An 18,674-nucleotide genomic window follows, 5' to 3' on the forward strand; every position below is an offset into this window, starting at 1 on the left:
TACTTAAGATTTCTTTCAATTTTAATATTTTCATAAATTAATTATAAAATTTCTTATCAAATTTCCATGAAATATTATCATAAAAAAACTTAAATACTATAAAGAAATAATAGATAATAGTTAAAATTACATATTAAATAAAAATAATAATAAATAATAGTTAAAATTACATGTAAATAAAATTTATAATCGATGTAAAAAATGTGTACGTCGCAAATAATTTTATCTTAAATACGATCATATTCTGCTTTCGTAATAAAAACATAATTGTTGCACTAATTACCATAAAACTCACGTTTAATAGCGACGTTTGAAATACAAGGAATAGCTAATAGTGTCCGAAGCATAAAAAAACAGGAAGTTAAAACCATTTTGTATAATCAGCGCGCGATTAAAAGCGATTAATGTCGTTCGTGATTTATCGATATCATTACATGCAACCAAAAGTAGAAAAAGTAAGTACACGTAATGATAATTTCAATATTGTCGCATAAAATAGCTACGTGATTGACGTTTAATAGCAGTGAAAGATCGAACAGATATCAAACACTTCTTGATCAGTCATTACTCGAACTACACGAGTAAGTAATTAACATATTTGACCCCCCGCATTTGATCTCGCGCAATCGCAAGAAGATAATGGGAAGCGTGACCTCTGTTTTTACTGGTATGTATTTTTCGAATGTTGTATACATACGAGAATTAACGTAATCTCGATTTTCTCGACTTTATTCAAGCGAATTCAAATGATAATAACTCAGCAACTCTAATAATTACTAGCTCGCAATCATGAGAATTTCTCACTGTTGGTGTAGTTTCAGCAATGGAAATTATAATCTTCAAAATTATGATTTCCCTCTTATTCAAACATCGCTTTAAATAAAGAAGATGAGAGAAATTTCATATTTTAATATCTAAAAAACGAGATTTTAAATTTAAAAAATCTGTTAAAACAAATATTTAAAACTCTATTCTATTTTACGATATAATCTTAAATATTTTACTTTAATAGAATTTTAATTTGATATCTCTTTCTTTAGATATTAAAATTTAAAATATCTTTTGTCTTCCTTATTTAAAGCATCTGGAGTCATAATTTCGAAGAATATAATTTTTTTAAATGACATAAAAGCGCGATATAAAAGCGATCGCTATTTCTTTCACGCGATGCAACTTCCTGTTGTAATTTTAGCTTAATGCATCTTGTAATACCGTTTAAGATCGCTATAGCAGAGTCGATAACAAATACAGAGATCTCTCTTTCAATCTTTCCTCAAACATTCTAGTTCTAGTATCTATTTGTCAAATGACGTCTCCAGAAGGACGAGATGAGGATCGTGGTAAATACTCGAGGCAAGGAAACTACCTCCTCGGTCGCGACTCGCGTCTTGGTTAATAACGGTTCTGTAAGCTCGGGAGAAGTTCGGAACCGCAACCGCTCGTGATTTCGAGCCTACAGCGGTGATGCTTCTCTAATCGAGAAAGTCTGGCGGCCGTGAATAGACGAGACGGCGAGATGAAAGGAGCCTCCGCTCCTCTCAATTGCGCGTATCCCTTTAGCACTTGACCTATTGACTAATTATGTGCGAGGAGGGGGGAGGGAGACAAATTCCACAGGAATCTAACTGCTTCGACCACTCTAATTCTCATCGCATATTTAGACATTCGTACCGGGAATTGTGGAGAGAGATATTAATTAAATTAACAAGAATGTCTATTTCAGCAGATCGAGAGATATCAAGTTCACTTCTCAAAATATTTTAAAATGTATCATAATTTTAAACAATTAAAAATTCAAATCTCATATATAAATATATATTTATAATTTATTTAAGAATTATAATTATTTATTTCAATATTCAGAGATAATAATTTTTGCGAGATTTTGTTTCGATAGAAAGAGATTTTGTTCGGATTTTAAATCTATATTTCACAAAATAGTTTTAAAATTATATTAAATGCATATTAAATTATATTAAATTAAAAAGAAATTAAAAATATATTTAAAATATAATTAATATATTAAATGCTTATTAAATTATATTAAATTAAAAATATATTTAAAATATATTTAATTATATAAAATTATATAAAATTATATTATACGCATATTAAATATTGCAATATGCATATAAATATTTCAAAAATTATAGAATAGTTACAGTATCAGCCAAAAATATATCACCTTTATGTTTTTTGAGAATAACTTAACTTAAAGTGAATAAATTAATTCAAAGTGCATATATTCCTGTCTAGTCACATGGTTTAATAGTAGATATATAGATTAATAGTAGATATATAGATTAATAGTAAATATATAGATTACTTAACAATAAACTTTTCATTAATAATGAATACAGCAACTTAAGGAAAATTAATTAAATATATATACTTTAAATTAAATTATCCTCAAAAAAAAGGGGATATATTTTTGACCGGTACTGTATATATGTACAAAAGAAAGATCGAAAATCTATACTTTGTACGAACGCATTGATGCAAATAACGACGCTCTTACTAACGAGAGAGATGACCATGATGATAGCGGATTCATTTGTCGCTTTTCATTTTGTTACAACAGCAATCGCGAGATAACGTCCATCAAAATCTCGAGGTTAATTCTGTTAGTTCGGTATAGTGGATATACATAATAATATCTAAGTATTTCAAACTTTGAATCACACGTGTGGAACACAAAGCGCGTTCCCTCTCTTCCCTTCAGCTTCCGTGATCACTTCCCGAGGAAACTAGACCATCCACGTGAATCGGTTCAAGGTCCGAAGCGCTTGACGTTTCGCCGCTTGTATAGCAAGAGACAGTGAGAATTATTATCTGAGAATTATTATTAATAATTGCATCGTTAAATGGTATCCGAAAATGATGTCTGAACAAAAGCTAAACACGTTCAATGATTTTATTCAATTGACAATTACTTGATGTAAAATATTTCAAAATCTAAGGTGGATAAGGTGAATCTTTGAAGAATAGAAACATAGGACGTATTCATATGTTAAAAATCTAAGATGGATAAGGTGAATCTTTGAAGAATAGAAACATAGGACGTATTCATATGTTAAAAATTTCTATCGAGATATGTAATTTATACCAGGAGAAAAACAGCGTTTTATTTCTAGAGGATATTCTAATCCAGTGGCAGATGGTAGATCCTTTCTCTAATTATTGCTAGAATCTATCTAGAGTATACTCAGTTTCATACTGAGGTCTTGTTGATAGCTATCGTTGCGTCAGAGAAGAGGTTTTTGTGAAAACCAAGGACTCCCGCTACTCAAGCATTAATTAAAAACAGCAGACTGTGTTTCACGATAATGAACCGCCACATGACTTTCTAATTCCCTAAGCGTTCCTTGGCGAGATATTTCGATATAATATCGGGTAAAACAATATTTGAAATTTGAGATATTTCATCAAATCTGAATACAAATATCAATATTCCATTGTATTTAAAAGTCAAAAAGTTCTCGTGTATATTCAATGTATATTAAAACTGTAATAAATTTAATTTATTATATATAATTTAATTTAATTTATTATATATAATATTTTATATGTATGAAAGTTGCCTAATTATTATTAATTCAACAATTTTGTATATTTTATAATGAAAAATGTTATTTGAAATATATTTCTTTATTTTACTCATTGTATAAAAAATCATCTACAAATAATATCACCATTAATATCATGCTTAATTAATAACGCGAATCATCGATACCGTTTGATTAATAAATTTACTACAGCGGAAATGATTCTTGAATACATATGAATCTCATACACCTATAAAGACTATTTAAGCGCAACATTAATGTCAAGATTACAAAAAAAAAAATAGATATATACTTAAACGAAATAAGAGAATAGTTTATAGCTCTGAGAAATTCTATGATCTTTGCGCAGTAATTAGTTCTCTTGACTCATCCGTTCAAGTAGTCGACAACTTTGTGTACTTACTTAAAATGATTTTAATCGAGCTATTTGCTCGAATGCGATTTCTACATCTCGTCTTTAATAGTTATGCGCCATAAATATTACTTATAACCGGTCTCATTAACACTGGTTATTTTTAACCGTGTTTAATTAATCCTCTCTGTCTCTTAGAATTAAAAAGTTAAATTATAATTTTAAAAAATCGACAACAAAAAAATTTGAATCGTTGAATCGACAAACAAAACCTTAATCTTTACTATATTTATAATACTATAATTAAATGCTATTAATAAATTGCACTTTTGTAGCGCACATCAGTAGCAGCGGAACCCAGTTGCCATAAAATATACATACTCAATTAAGTTATATCCATAATTTATCACGAAAATAACGCATCGATAACGCGAGCATGCGTCTCGCTCGTCGATGAAAATGCGAACGTACACTAGTTTATTGGAAGATAATTTTACTCGTTAACCGTATTAGAGACGAGGAGTCTATTTATTCTCTATCGGTCTCGCACGCACGTACACGCACATACACATAGTGTAAACGATTATAACGAGAGAGGCTCGAGGCGCCAAAGACATTCCGATTAATTATAATTGCCTTTCCCCCATCGATCTTCACCTTACGCGATAAAGCTCCCTCCCACGTTTGATATCCTCTTAACGGGACCGGACATAATGAATAATTGTTTTACCCAGTACGTATCTCCAATCCGAGGATCTGTCAAAACAATATATTACGCGCGCACCAAGATTATTATTACGAATTTGCTCCTGTGGAGAACTTCCTATGTGTGAATTAATAGATCTTACGTGCGGTATCGTTAGCGCCGCGATTTCTCGCGTTATCACCAAAACCTCTCTGCGAGATCGTTGTGTCTTTTCCGCGAATGATGGCGGAACTATATTACGGAACTATATTGCTTACAACGATAACAGAACGATTCAGACTTCGTGTCGTTAAACTCCGCCATGAATGAGTCTGCCTCATTCTAGGAAACTGAACGTCATGTACTGACATCGAATTCGGTAGGACAGACACTTTCGACCCCTCGGATATATACATGTGTCGATGGGGTCCCTGAACCCTAATGCATATTTTTGGGGTGACCTGTCTGTCCGTAATTACCTCAATATAATAATCGTACTTTAAAAAAGTGTAAGCATAACTGACGTTATTTTATGTTACATGGGTTATCTATAGAGAAAGAGATTAAAATACTATTTTTATAAGTTATTTAAAAATATCTCTTTAAAAGATCTCTTTAAAATATTATATATAATTTAAATATTATTTATTAATTTAATATTTTCTTTAAAATGATAGTTTTTTTTTAAATTAATATTTATTTGAATATTTGCCTAAGTTTATATGCTTTAGTTAATTAATCATAGTTATCATTTAAAAATTAATTAAATAATAACTCTCAGATATTTCTAAACGTTTAATTTACACGTCTTTTAGTATATTATAATATTTTACTATATTTTTTTGACGAGAGAGAATAAAATCTTCGTTGATTACCTTATCCACATCAATTCACCTCATTGTTACGACACTGTCGGTGTATTTCTTTAGGTTACTCGTAAAGTGCGAATTATTTAAACAGGGATTCGCTTGTGCTTTATCTCCCGAACGAGCGAACGGCCCGCGGATATTTCTCGACAATATAAAAACACGTTAGTAGTGGTAGACATCGAGCGTATGTTAATTTATCGCCGTATTACTACACACCCCGATAACGACCCGTGCAATCTCGTGTCGTTAAACCCTCAATGAATCGAGCGCATTCAGGGAAACTAGGCTGTGCGTCCGTACTCGACTGTGCGAACTTCCGAATGAGTGTCAAACTTGATTTTATCGGGACGACTTGACCTCTGCGCAAATCACTCGTTCGCGCTATATACATCGAGGAAGTTGGCGGTATAATCAGTAGCGAATTTTTAATCAGTTATCCACACATACAAATAACCTATTTTTATAACGTAAACAAAAATGCGCAACTATTCCAATGAATTTCAAACGTGCAATTTTTATATTATAATAGTAGTAATAATGATATCAAAAATATTTAATCACTAATATATAAAATTTTTATATTAATGTAATAATGATATTAACAAATATTCAATCATTAATATATACATTTCTTTTCGCACACAAATATAAATTATTTAACAATTTAAAAAAAAAACAATGGAAAAATTTTATTGAAATGTTCTTAATCTTGTAATATATTTAATTGCTAAAAATATTTAAGATAATAAATGGAAGAGCGACCGAGTTGCAATTACAATAATTCTCTGATATCATTACATGCGTCACATTAATCATTCGCATTAACAAACAAGTAATTTCGATAACATCGTTAATGTTATCTGCTCGATGTTACGACATAAACTGTAAACATTGCCTCGCAAAATCCTAGATAAATCCACTCGCGTCGAGTAAACCATGCCATGTGATTGATACGCGACACTTACGGAATCGAAACGTGTATCGATTTTACCGTGCCAGATTGATTCGCCTGAATAGCGCGGATGCATACAAGAAAATTGATTTAAATTGCAGTGTACACTCTCTCGACGATAACTCGTTTGTTAGGAATTTCTGATGCAACAATCGCAGAATGGAAAGTGAAACACCAACGCGGTTGACGGTGGCTCACTGTGCCTTACACATAAAATGCGACTTCTCGAACACGTAACACGATGCCCCTACGGTCATCGTGATTCAACCTCACGTCATTAAACTCTCAATGAATCTGTTCGAAGAGCATTACGTTCTAGCGAGAGCGAATTATCGATGCAGAAAGATCTTCCTACGTTCGACTCGAGGCGTTAATTGAAGATGTTTAATGCAACAGTTTCTAGCAAACTTATTAACTCATTAAGAAATTTTTAAATCTAGATAAGTTAAGATCTCATAATTTTTTTAAACACGAGATTATTGATAAAAAAGAAAATAGAGAGATTAAATTTTAATTTCAGAAATTAATTTTAATACATCAAAAAATAAATCTTTATCTTTAATATAATTTAATTCTTCTAAAATTAATTTCTTTTAAATTAATTCTTTCGATACTTAAAAAAAATAGATGTATTTTGAAATCGTTTCCGAATTCTGAGTAATCTAGTAAATACAATTTGAAGGTACAATATTGCACTAATTACACACGGACCAATATGTCATTAAAACTTGAAACTAATCCGTCACGCTCGGAGAAATCTCGACGCTGGAACATCTCGATGCAACCGAGACGACGTGGAAACTCCTTACAAGTCAGCTGCTTATGCGTTCGGCGTAATTAGAATGAAAACGCAGGATTTGAATGCTCGATGAGGTTTGAAGGACCGCGGGGAAGACACACGAACGGATCATTAGTAGTCTGACAACTTCGTCGGTGACTGGCATTCCGTTCTTTGGTCGCGCGATGGAAATCGTGTTGGAACAGAATAGCACGACGCACCTTCGACTTCCTCTTTTTTTCTTCCTTTACCCCTTTTCTCCTCCACTCCTCTTTTCCAACTTTTACATGCCACACGAATCAGAGTTCACGAATGGCTTATTCTCAATTCACGTGCGGTCGCGTACAATAAACGCCGGTAACGTTTGCCAGCTCAGACATAATTATAATATACTGTCTCTTGAGCGGCCCGGTCGTTGACAATATCGATCCAATGGCCCATTCTTGTCAAATGTGTACACAACCGACACCACGAAAATATGTTAGGACCACCTCTGGTTATTGGGGAGCGGTCTTAGGTTGAATCTTTGAGAAAGAGATAAAATCGATTTACACACAACTGGCTTTTGGAAAGAGATCCTTAAAATCCCTCTAAATAAATAAGCGCGCGACAAACACAAAGGTTCTATGTAAAAATTTTTAGAAGTAAATATGTGGTGTAATTTTATTTAATATTTATTTTTGTCTCTAATGGATTTCTCGTGTATCTTATTGTAACGAATTCCTGCAATTTTTTTTCTTCGTGTAATAAAAAATTAAAATTAATATTTTTTAATCTTTTTTCTTTAATATTGTAATTCTATATTATTTCTTATCGTTACAGTGTGTGTGTTGTTATTAATATGTTAATGTCATCATTATAAGCGTTACATAATTTTATTACATTTATTGAATGGTATACAATGATTATCTTGGGATGTTTGATATCATTTATGATCTATTTGTTTATTGTTGCATAATTGTTCTACTAATTACATAATTTAATAGTATTTATGTCAAAGTGCAGTGCTTCAAATGAATTACATTTAATAATTATGTATTAATTGGTATATAATAATATGGATTTTCTTCGCTTAGACACAACAACATATTTATTTTATTATACAAAAAATATATGTAAGCCTATAATTTATATTTTTTTACTCTAATATTCTATATAATTTTCATTAAAATATCTTTTTAATATCATGTTATTCTATCACATTATTATCTTTCAATGTCTTGTATTTCGAGTTTTAAGCGGAAATGAAGAGGAGTTTGAAATACACCTAATTAAAACTAATTAAAACTACTGAATAAGACTGGCATGAAGAACGATAAATTACTTGTTTCGTGAAATACCATGGAAAGTTTTGAATCAAATCGGAATTTCACCATCGTCAGAAAGGTTCTTACTTAGTATACCATCGCTTACATTAATGCGGACGAAAATTGGTACCCGATACGTTTCGTAGAACCGGATGTGCGCGACCGGATAATCGATTATCGAATCACTCTATTCCGCTATCGCGACGGTAAAAGTTTCGTTTGTTGACCGGTAACAGTACCGGTGCTATTCATGAGGCTTGAAAATGTTGCGTGGGTTGCATGCTCATTATCGGCCTGGGCGTTATCTTATGGTAAGAGTTCACGGAGATATAATTTATCGACTTATCGTCGATCTAAATCTCCCGTTCTGTCAAAAAAAATTTCCTAATTCGGAAGTCGCAGTGCGTTCACTCTCTCCGAATTTTCGCCTGAGCAGAACCGTGTAACAAGGATCGGGTTACCGAAAACTTGACACGAATAATTGTATATTCCTGCCGAAAATATCTTTCGGTTACGAGAAAATCGCGTAACTGTTATTTTTGGAATCAAATGTAACTCATATGATCTATATATATAGGTCTTAAATAATGGAAGAATAATTGAGGATTCTGATTTCACAGCTATTTCTTGTACAATGCGATAGAAGCCGGAGCGTTCATATATTTTACAAATTACGACTTATAACGTCAAATTGTTTCATATATCAAATAGAGAGAGTACGTATTGGCTCGAGATGCTTGTGTAAGCTACGAAGTAGAAACAGACGGCTCGTCGATCACGAGTTGACGATGATTTCGACACAATTTCCGCCTCGTAGAAAGCAAACCAGACCAGACCACAGACGGAGTATTCTCTATATCTATCGGATGCGGTGACCGGAAAGTACCGAAATAAAACCTGCATCACCCTTTCGCATTAGCCGTTAGCTAATCCCTATTTATAAGATATTATGTTCACCGAAGCGCGCACACACACATCTATTGCCTTAGAAGAAAGATAGAAAGAATGGAAGAGGAGGAGGGAAAAAAAGAGAGCATGTCACACGCACATATGTCCGACATGCGCAAAACGCGCGAAGGTCCATGTTTTAAACGCGACTAAAAATACCCGAAACCGTCTAGATAAGTCCCGAAACTCTAATGAACGGTTTATTAATGAACGGTCACAAGAAAATAAAATTATCACGAGCGTGGACAATGGTCAATCAATTTACAGCATCACCAGAATCGATTCGAATGTGAGTCGGAAATTTTTCTATTTATTATACAATATAATAGAAATATATGCCCTTCTTTGACAATTTCCATCGATATGTATATTGACGGTATTAAGTTTATATATCTAATTTATATAACAAGTGAGATTTTTTTATATTATATTATTTTATATTTTATATTATATTTATATTTTATTTTATATTATATTTATATTTTATTTTATATCATATTATATTTATATTTTATTTTATATTATACTATATTATTCGTTTCCCGATTCACTGTCAGTTCGCTTCGTTTTATAGATTCTATTAATTACGAAAAAGCAATTCTCATTTTATTATATTTTATTAAATTTTAATCGTAATTAATTTTCTCATTATATACAAGGCATGCGTTATTATTGGATTACTATGCTATATACATGTATTTAACTTTATTATAACTTTTCCATTTCATGACAACGATATAAATCTCTTCTTTACTAATAAAATATTTATGCGAAACACAAACTTGTAGTCAGCGACGGACATGAAAAATTGGACACACTCGTAATGTATTCCTATGATAACATACTGTTTCTTTTTTAGTTTGATAAGCCAACGATAGCTTCGATGTAACAAACATTTTGTTCTTGAGCTTATCAAGCTTAAACGATTCGCTGTGAGCTTCATAAGATGTCCTGTGATCGCGGAATATTAGACATGAATTGCTCGCCTCTCGATATGATGATGTTTTATTAGATATACAAGGATGTTTGCGATTGATCTCGTTTGACACTCGCATCATATAATTTTCCACATGGCCGCGAATAAACCGAAGGCTAATAAAGTTAACGTCGAAGACTTTCAACTCGATCTATTAAAATTCCAGAACGAAAAGATCTTTTAAAGCCACGTTCAAAAATAATTCACAAGACGCTCGCACGCTTATATTAGTGAGATTCTTGAACTTGCTTTTGAAATGGAAATCTAGTTCCTACAAGAATACTCGCATATTTAGCTGCAACAAGAATTATATGAGCTTATGAATCACCAGTCAAGAATGATCTATTGCTTCACAATTACTACTGTACAGATAAGTTATCCCTCTCTATCCTTTTCTATTTCCGCTATTTTTTTTATATGCTCGCATACGTGTACTGTTCAAATGAAAAAATACGATCTTGAAAAATAATAAATTGTATATTTATCGGGGAAAATACGTCAGTTCAATTAATATGACAAATATAACAGAGCTACAAAAGGCGACTGAAGCTCTAGGTAAATTTACATTCTCTCTTTTTTTCTGTGGAAATGAATTGCGCAAAGCAAGAAAATATCTGTTTCCCTGGCACGCTGTTTTGTCGATCGAATAAGTGAAATGCCTGAATGCTTCGTGCATAAAGTCACGATTCTGTCTTATCTCTTTCTCTCTCCTTCTTTCTTTCGTTACGAAAGATACAGACAAATGCTCCCGAAGAAAAGATATTTACACGACTGTTGCGAGGCGCGATCGCTAACGTCTCTCTCTCTCTCTCTCTCACTCTCACTCGCAGCTGTGCAAATCGCTGCCGTACGAGTAATGAGCATGTAAAAGAGATATATCACGAAAAACAGCAGAAAGTAAAAAGGAGACGGAAGAGACTCTACCTTCTTTTGCCGCGGAAATCACGATCTCGCTTTCTTCTCGGACCGGCGAGAAATTACCCGAACACGAACTCGGCCTAAAAACGAAACGGGAACACGTCGGAATCCTGTCTCCTTCGCGCGAGTGTTCTTTTCTCTTCTGTCCGTGTAATAAACGCGAGACTACCTCGTTTGATCTTAAAGCCCACGCTGTGTGCAACACTTGACAGCCCAAAAATCAACCCAACGGAGTAGCATAAAACGAATATCAAAAGTCGACGAATTTTTATGATAAAAATAACTGTGAAATTCTTGCGGATGTAAATCTAGAATATAATTTAGAATTCTAATTTTTTTAAAAATTGTATTCAAAATTATTCAATGTTACCTCTTCCTAAAAAGAGTTTGAATTAATTTTGAATGACGTTTATAAGCGTCTGGAATTTAGCGACTTACAGAAGCTCGGCGACAGTTTCTCGTCGAGTGTCCAGCAGATATTAGTTATCCCGAGATTAGTTTACAAGAAAAATACACCCGGGCGCAAAGATCAAAACACAGATCAGCGGGTGTCGATGTGGCGAAACGCGATACTGTTATAAATATTTCTCGGTACGACGATTATGTAATGTGGAAGAGAAGAATCAGAATAGCGTTATCAGCTGTATTCGCGAGAAGTCAAAGGCGATGTGTGAGACAAAAAAATTTCATTTATAATATATTCTAACACACACAAGAACGAAGAGGCGGAGGCCTCGTGTTTCTGTAACTCGCTAACGAGACTACGGCATTAATCGCGCATTAATTACATGTTAATTTTTTCCAGCAAACATCGGCATGCTTGAAAGCACGTCCAACTCTTGCGCGATAAGATTCTTGAGTAAATACGTATACATAACGGCTCCATCGCGTTCCCAACGAACGGGAAAAATGCCAAATGCCTCGCATTTCAAATCATCCACGGGAATTGCTACAACAATATAATAAAACACATGTTATGTAAGGGCGAAAGGCGCAATGTTGTGTTTGAGCAGAGCTGTAATCCAGAGACCGATAATCATACATTCCCTGCATTTTTTTATGCGTTACCGGAACGAGAAAATTGTGTGCACAAAATGTTATTATCGCCCATTAAATGTGTTTTAACTACTTGTTACGTTAATTAATGCGCTATTTCGTATTAAACGAGACGTTAAACTAGTATTTTGAAAGCGAATTTATTTTGACCGTCATTTTTTCCCCGGAAGAGTAGTTATTGCCGTAATCTTTCCTATTTATATAAACTTGCAACGTGATGCCGGAGGCAATGAAGTGAGAATTGAAATCAGAAATGAAGAAGTGATTAATGAAACTTTAATGCCTCTCCGCGAAATAAAACTGCAACTTCAATAATGAATGTGCTACCGTCCATAAATTTGCAAATAAGCATAGATTACAGCGAGATTTACAGTGAAATGATCAGAGAAGCGAGATTTCATTTGACGTTTCTCTTCGTATAAATATGCCATAGAGACACGAAAAATTTATGACAGTTATACAATGAGATAGGATCCAGAGATTCGAAGAGTTAGAAGTCAGCTGTCCTTTCTACTGACAAACTTATGGACGGTAAGAGTCCGGTTGACTCGAGTATCGCGTTTCCTCAGGGACAGAAATGGAAACGATGTAGCTATGTGGCAATTAATGTTGCCATCTTTCTACCAGGGACATACCGGAAAAGAGGAAAGAGCCTTTTGCTTAAGGTATACACGCGGGCAAAAGCATTTTTTTCTCATGCGGGCTGATATCCCGTAGAGCTCCCCCTCCTCCAGCTTTATCAAGCTCAATTACTTAATTAGAGGATTAAACTAACATGCATGTGTGACGTAATCTTGGACAAATAGATTTACGTACATCACGTCGACATATAACCTTGAGAGGAAAAATATATAAAAAAATTATACACATGAAATATCGCGGAGCATGTAATATGTAAATTATGTCGCGTACATCCGATATAATTATTCTCAACGATAAGATAAAAATTGTGCAATCGCTTAAAATAGATATAGATAAAATAGATGTTTTTTACAAACTATAATACTTACTCGATATAGTCATTTAAGCAAAGAAATAAGTATTAAACTACTGAAAATCTTTTATTGATAAATCGAATTTTAAATCGGTATTTTATTAAAGTTTTAAATCGATATTTCATGATAGTAATCCCGTTATATCAAAAAGTTTTATCGCTGTGATATAAAAGGAATACGCTATAAATAAAATTCTCTAAAAAGAACCGATATTGACATATTTTATATATCAAAGAATATTGCTAACAAGATTATAAATATATGTAGAGTAAAATAATTAGACTGATGACAATGTATAAGACAAGAATAATAGGACCATGTTAATCAATAAATTCTCGCGTTCATAAATATTGACAAACAACTCAGGACTTAAACCGGAATGTCGTCTTGTTGCTGTCACTCATTTACATTGACCCTTAAATTTCTCTACGAATCTCGAGGATGCAGTAGAGGAAAAGAGTGATTCAAAGACAAAGATCCTTGTAATGTCTATCTGCTTGCGCAACCATCTAATACGCGACGCGTGTTCGCATGTTATCTTGTGCAACCGGCTTTTCCTCTTTTTACCCCGCGTTCGGCATATTTCAAAAATATGCTGTCTTATTACGAAAGGAAGAACCGTTAGTGTTCGTAACCTTTGACATATGAATCTACCATGAAAATAGTGATTTACACATTGCTAATCAATTTTTTTGAAGTGCAAGAAATTATCAGTTATAGTTTTTAATGTCTTCCAATTCTCATTTCGTTCTATTTTAAATTATTCAAATTTAAAAATTTTTTTTAAATTTACAAGTTTTTTTAGCTGCCAATTATCTTATTAAATCATCAGAGATTGAGAAAAAAAGCAGAATTTCTTTCTATCAATTTATTGGAAATTAATTATAATATTATCTATTATATTTTTTATTGATTATCTATATAAAATAATATGTTGATGATTTCCGCCATTTTTCTTGACCTTAAAGAGGCGCCTAACATCGTTTCATAAATTAGCTTAATGTGAGTCACGCATAATGATAAACTAAACCGAGCCGCTAAATTTCATGGAGCGATCGCGAACGTAAGCATAATGTCGCAGCGATAATGTCTGTCATCGGGATACCGACTGCCCCCAAATTATCACACTCTCGCGACTGTTGTCGTACGACTCGACTCGTACATCACCGCTATCGAATCACCAATTCAAATTCCGACCGAGTCCTTGGAGACTCGACTGCGCGCTTTGCTCCGCGACACCGTGTCGCCCAGCTGTCAAACCGCTCTCCTCTCGATTATTATCAGTTTCGTATCACATTCATTTCACATCAATTTGAATTCTATTTCATTTCGTCCATACGGCATATTTTTAAAGAAAAAAATATCTTTACGAAAAACCATCTTTTACCTTCACGAAGACCTTCTCTACGAAGGATGAAATAGATTATGAAATTTAACAGAAATTGCTACATAAAATGAATATTATCTAATTTGTTGATGTAAAAAAAGCTTATTCAAATCATCAAAACAGAGAGTTCAGTACAACGATGTACAGTTACTACAACAGAATATTTTTTTCGCAATATTCAACAAAATTTTTTTTTCAGTGTGCAGTAGAGGAAAACGAGTGATTCAAAGACAAAGATTCTTGTAATGTCTATCTGCTCGCGTAACCATCTAAATACCCGTGTTCGCATGTTATCTTGTGCAATTTAATTATCTAATTTGAATAATTATGGTGTAGAAGATGGGTAAGAATTGGTAAGAAACATTCTTTGATAAATCGATCGAAGGTATTTGAAATTATTATATAAACTGATTTTTCGGGTTGATTTAAAAATGAAATACTTTTTATTATATTTAAAAATAAATTAATAATTGCAAATATATTATATTTTTATTGTTCTCATTATCTCAATTGAGAACCTACATTTCAACAATAAACTAAGTAATATATCTCACGGTTGATTGATTAATTTTTCCGCTTCGTAATCAAAGTGATTTAAGAAAGAGATAGACATGTACGCATTCCGGTTCTTTCCTAATCCCGCGGTTCTAAAAACTTTAGACAGTACATTACGATCGCAGTCACGCACGAAACGAGTCGGCGGTTCAACGGTGGTCCGTTCGTCCAAGAAGAAAGAAAGGAAGCCGCTCCCATTATTAAGGAGAAGGAAAATGAAATAGCGCTGCGTTTACGCTCTCCAGGAAAGAGGAGAGGAGAAGAGAGGGGAGAGGACTTCTCTCTTCCGAACGGACAGTTACCAAAAAGCTGTGAATCGCTCTGAAACCGGCCGCCGACCAGCCGCGTCCCAGCCATCTGCCCCCTCGGGCCCATCTTTATCCTACCTGAAACTCGCGTTCACCTGGCTGGCCTTTCCCCCACACGCGCTCTCTCCCCCACCTGGCAATCAGTCTCGTTCATCTTATTTTCGAACCATTCAGCCATTGCCACCGGTTCTCTGTGGGCCAAACGCTCGCGATGCCTCACGTGTAGAATCCTCAATGGAATTCGCCGAGGTGGACGCGCTCTTTTTGCGAGACTCTCTTCCTCCCGACGAATTACGAGGCTATCCGTCCCCGACGTATCCTTCCTCAAGCGCGGTGTACGGTCAGATCCTCTCGATTTTTAAGAGCGAATTATGTAATCGCCGCGACAGAGCCGGAAACGAAGAACGAGCAGAACGGAAAATGCCCGATGATCGTGTGAAACTGGATATCGCACGCTTTTAACTCATTAATATTCTAAATTATATAACAGTATATTTTTTTATTCTTCTAACAACAAACTTTATTCGTCATTCTGATGATTGATAATCAATTTATTAATTTCAGGAATAATAATCGAATTAATTTTTTTGACACTCGCTATTTTTGAAAGCCAACAATATAAATAAAAACACAGAATCTCTTTAGATTCTACTCGAAAAGAAAGATAAATGTTAAAGTGTTTACACACATCCGTTGGTATGCGATTTTATAAATTTTCTTTATTAACTTTCGAGTTAATCGATTCGACATCTTCGAATTAGCACAATCAGCAATCGTTTTGCAATTCGATAGTTGAGTTCAATGATCGCGATCGCGATTTGGTGCATTGCCGAACCGACTCGCCCCCGTAAATGGTGCAAATGCAATGTCTTCCGGTACGTAGGTACATCAGGAAGCGTAATTAAGCTTTTTTTTAATACATAATTGCTTCTTCCGCAACAACGATTATGACTTGCACGCCGATTACAAGTTGTACAACTAGTCGTAATCATTTCTATAGAAGTTGTGTCAAAATCTCTTTTCTATCTCTAATTAAAACATTATTAACTACATTACTAATATATATATATATATATATATATATATATATATATGTATATAATATATATAAATGTAAATAATGTAAAAAATGTAAATATATATATATATATATATATATAAAGAAGAAACATTTATAAATTATATTAATTATATTAATTAAAATGTCAAAATAAAGTATCTTCAAATAAATGTAAATTCGAAAATTGATTTTCTAGGATAACACGTTTCCTGGAAGAATAGATGTTTAGATTTATATATTGTTTTCTCAAATACGAAACTTATTTCGTTGCACCGAGATGTTGCGCATTAATAAATTCATTTGATCGAGCGATCGAACTCCTTATTTGAATAACTCGCGGCGCAATCTCGATTTTTACGGGCACATAATCAGATAATGATCGATAGCATTTCCTTATTTTGCTGGCATAATGATTATTCGTTACCGCGATCTCTATTTCATGTCGTCATCATTTGTAATGTGCATCCGTAAACGCAACGTTCCTTGTGATATGATAATAAACCCTGGATTTTGCAACAGAAAGGATTCCCTTAGTGCGCTACTTTCACTCGAAAAGATGAACACGAATAATAAGAACATGAATGTGAATGATTATTTCGTTTTCTATCTATACTTTATTTATTAATCTGAATTAATATATCAAATATATCAAATCAAAGATAAGATTAAATAGAAATCATGCAATTTCTGTATTTTTCTCGACACTTTATATATTTATAATGAGAGATAAGTTTTTAAGAAATAATAAAATAATCAATTTTTAATGAACTTTTATACAAAAATAATATTATTGTGCAATATTACGAAAAAAAAAACCGTTATTTTTCATATACAACAAATATAGAAGATAACAGAGAATATGGAAGATAACAAAAAATCTTATCTAAGTAGTTTTGTTTTGTCAAATGTCAAAGTCTCTTGGAAGATACTGTAAGCTAAGTTGATACGATCTAAAAAGCAACACACGTTCATCTTGTTATGATTCTCAGCTTTAAAATAATCTATCGATAATACAAAAAAAAATTTAAAACAGGCGCAAAAGTTTCCAACGCTTTTCACGGTAACATCGCGCGGACACGTCGTCAATTCGACGTGTCGAGGAAGGAAAAAATTGAGAAAAAATTGGGAAAAAAATTCACCTTGTACAGCGAAGAGGATCACCAACAGACCGAGTATTCGCGGCGGCAACATCTTCCCACGTCGACACCTGTGCGTCTCTCTTTTCAGAATTTCTTTTTATAACCCACTTGATAAACCAACGTCACAATGCGCACTACTTCCTCTCTCTCTCTGTCCGTTCCGAGAATTAACTTGTTCGCCGCCGCCTCCGATTCTTTGTTATCGCGTAGATCTCGTGAAAGAAAGCGTCCGATTCGAATCGCGGGAATCGAATCGTCGTCGTTAGACGGAATCCCCGCTTGATCCCACTGGATATCGAATATAAACTGAGCGAAGGAACGCGCGCGGTATACGAAGAGCGACGGAATCGCGCCCCCCGGCTTTTTACGGGGACTTGCGCGAACTGGCTGCGCAGTGGACGGATCTGCGACTGGTACGTGTGTATGCGTGCGCAAGCCGCGTGTTGCCTGGGTGTTCGCGGTGCACAATTAGAGCAAAATGCACATCTATCTTCCAATTTTTTCGAGCATCGAGTTAAGAGACATTGCCCGGATAAAAATGATAAAAATCAAAACCGACATGTAACAATTGTGGTTCACTTCGATAATAAAACTATGATGGAATTCAAATTTACTCACGTGTGTGGATTTGGGATGTGAAAACTCGTTGAAATTTTACATTATATTTAGCCGTTTTCTCTGCCATCTGACGTCAATACAACGGGTGTCTTGATCCGATAAATCCGCCGTAGTCTCGCCAACGCCGCTGTAAAAACATGAAAATGTAAATAGGTGTAAATTTTCTCGCGAAGAGACTGCGATGCAGGATAAACGCAATAGCATA

General features: G+C 33.9%; 1 protein-coding gene across 1 annotated transcript in view; it reads right to left on the minus strand.

Annotated features, from left to right (window-relative positions):
• LOC105250862 (protein amalgam) overlaps positions 1–18,179 on the minus strand; it is a 61,293-nt gene extending 43,114 nt beyond the window's left edge. Inside the window, exon 1 of the mRNA XM_011257186.3 lies at positions 17,852–18,179. Within this exon, the coding sequence (XP_011255488.1) occupies positions 17,852–17,903 (52 nt within the window). The 5' untranslated portion in view covers positions 17,904–18,179. The remainder of the gene's footprint in view (positions 1–17,851) is intronic.
• Positions 18,180–18,674: the final 495 nt, after the last annotated feature.

This window comes from Camponotus floridanus, unplaced genomic scaffold (genome assembly GCF_003227725.1).
Source record: "Camponotus floridanus strain SB8 unplaced genomic scaffold, Cflo_v7.5 scaffold202, whole genome shotgun sequence".
Classification (NCBI taxonomy): Eukaryota; Metazoa; Arthropoda; class Insecta; order Hymenoptera; family Formicidae; genus Camponotus; species Camponotus floridanus.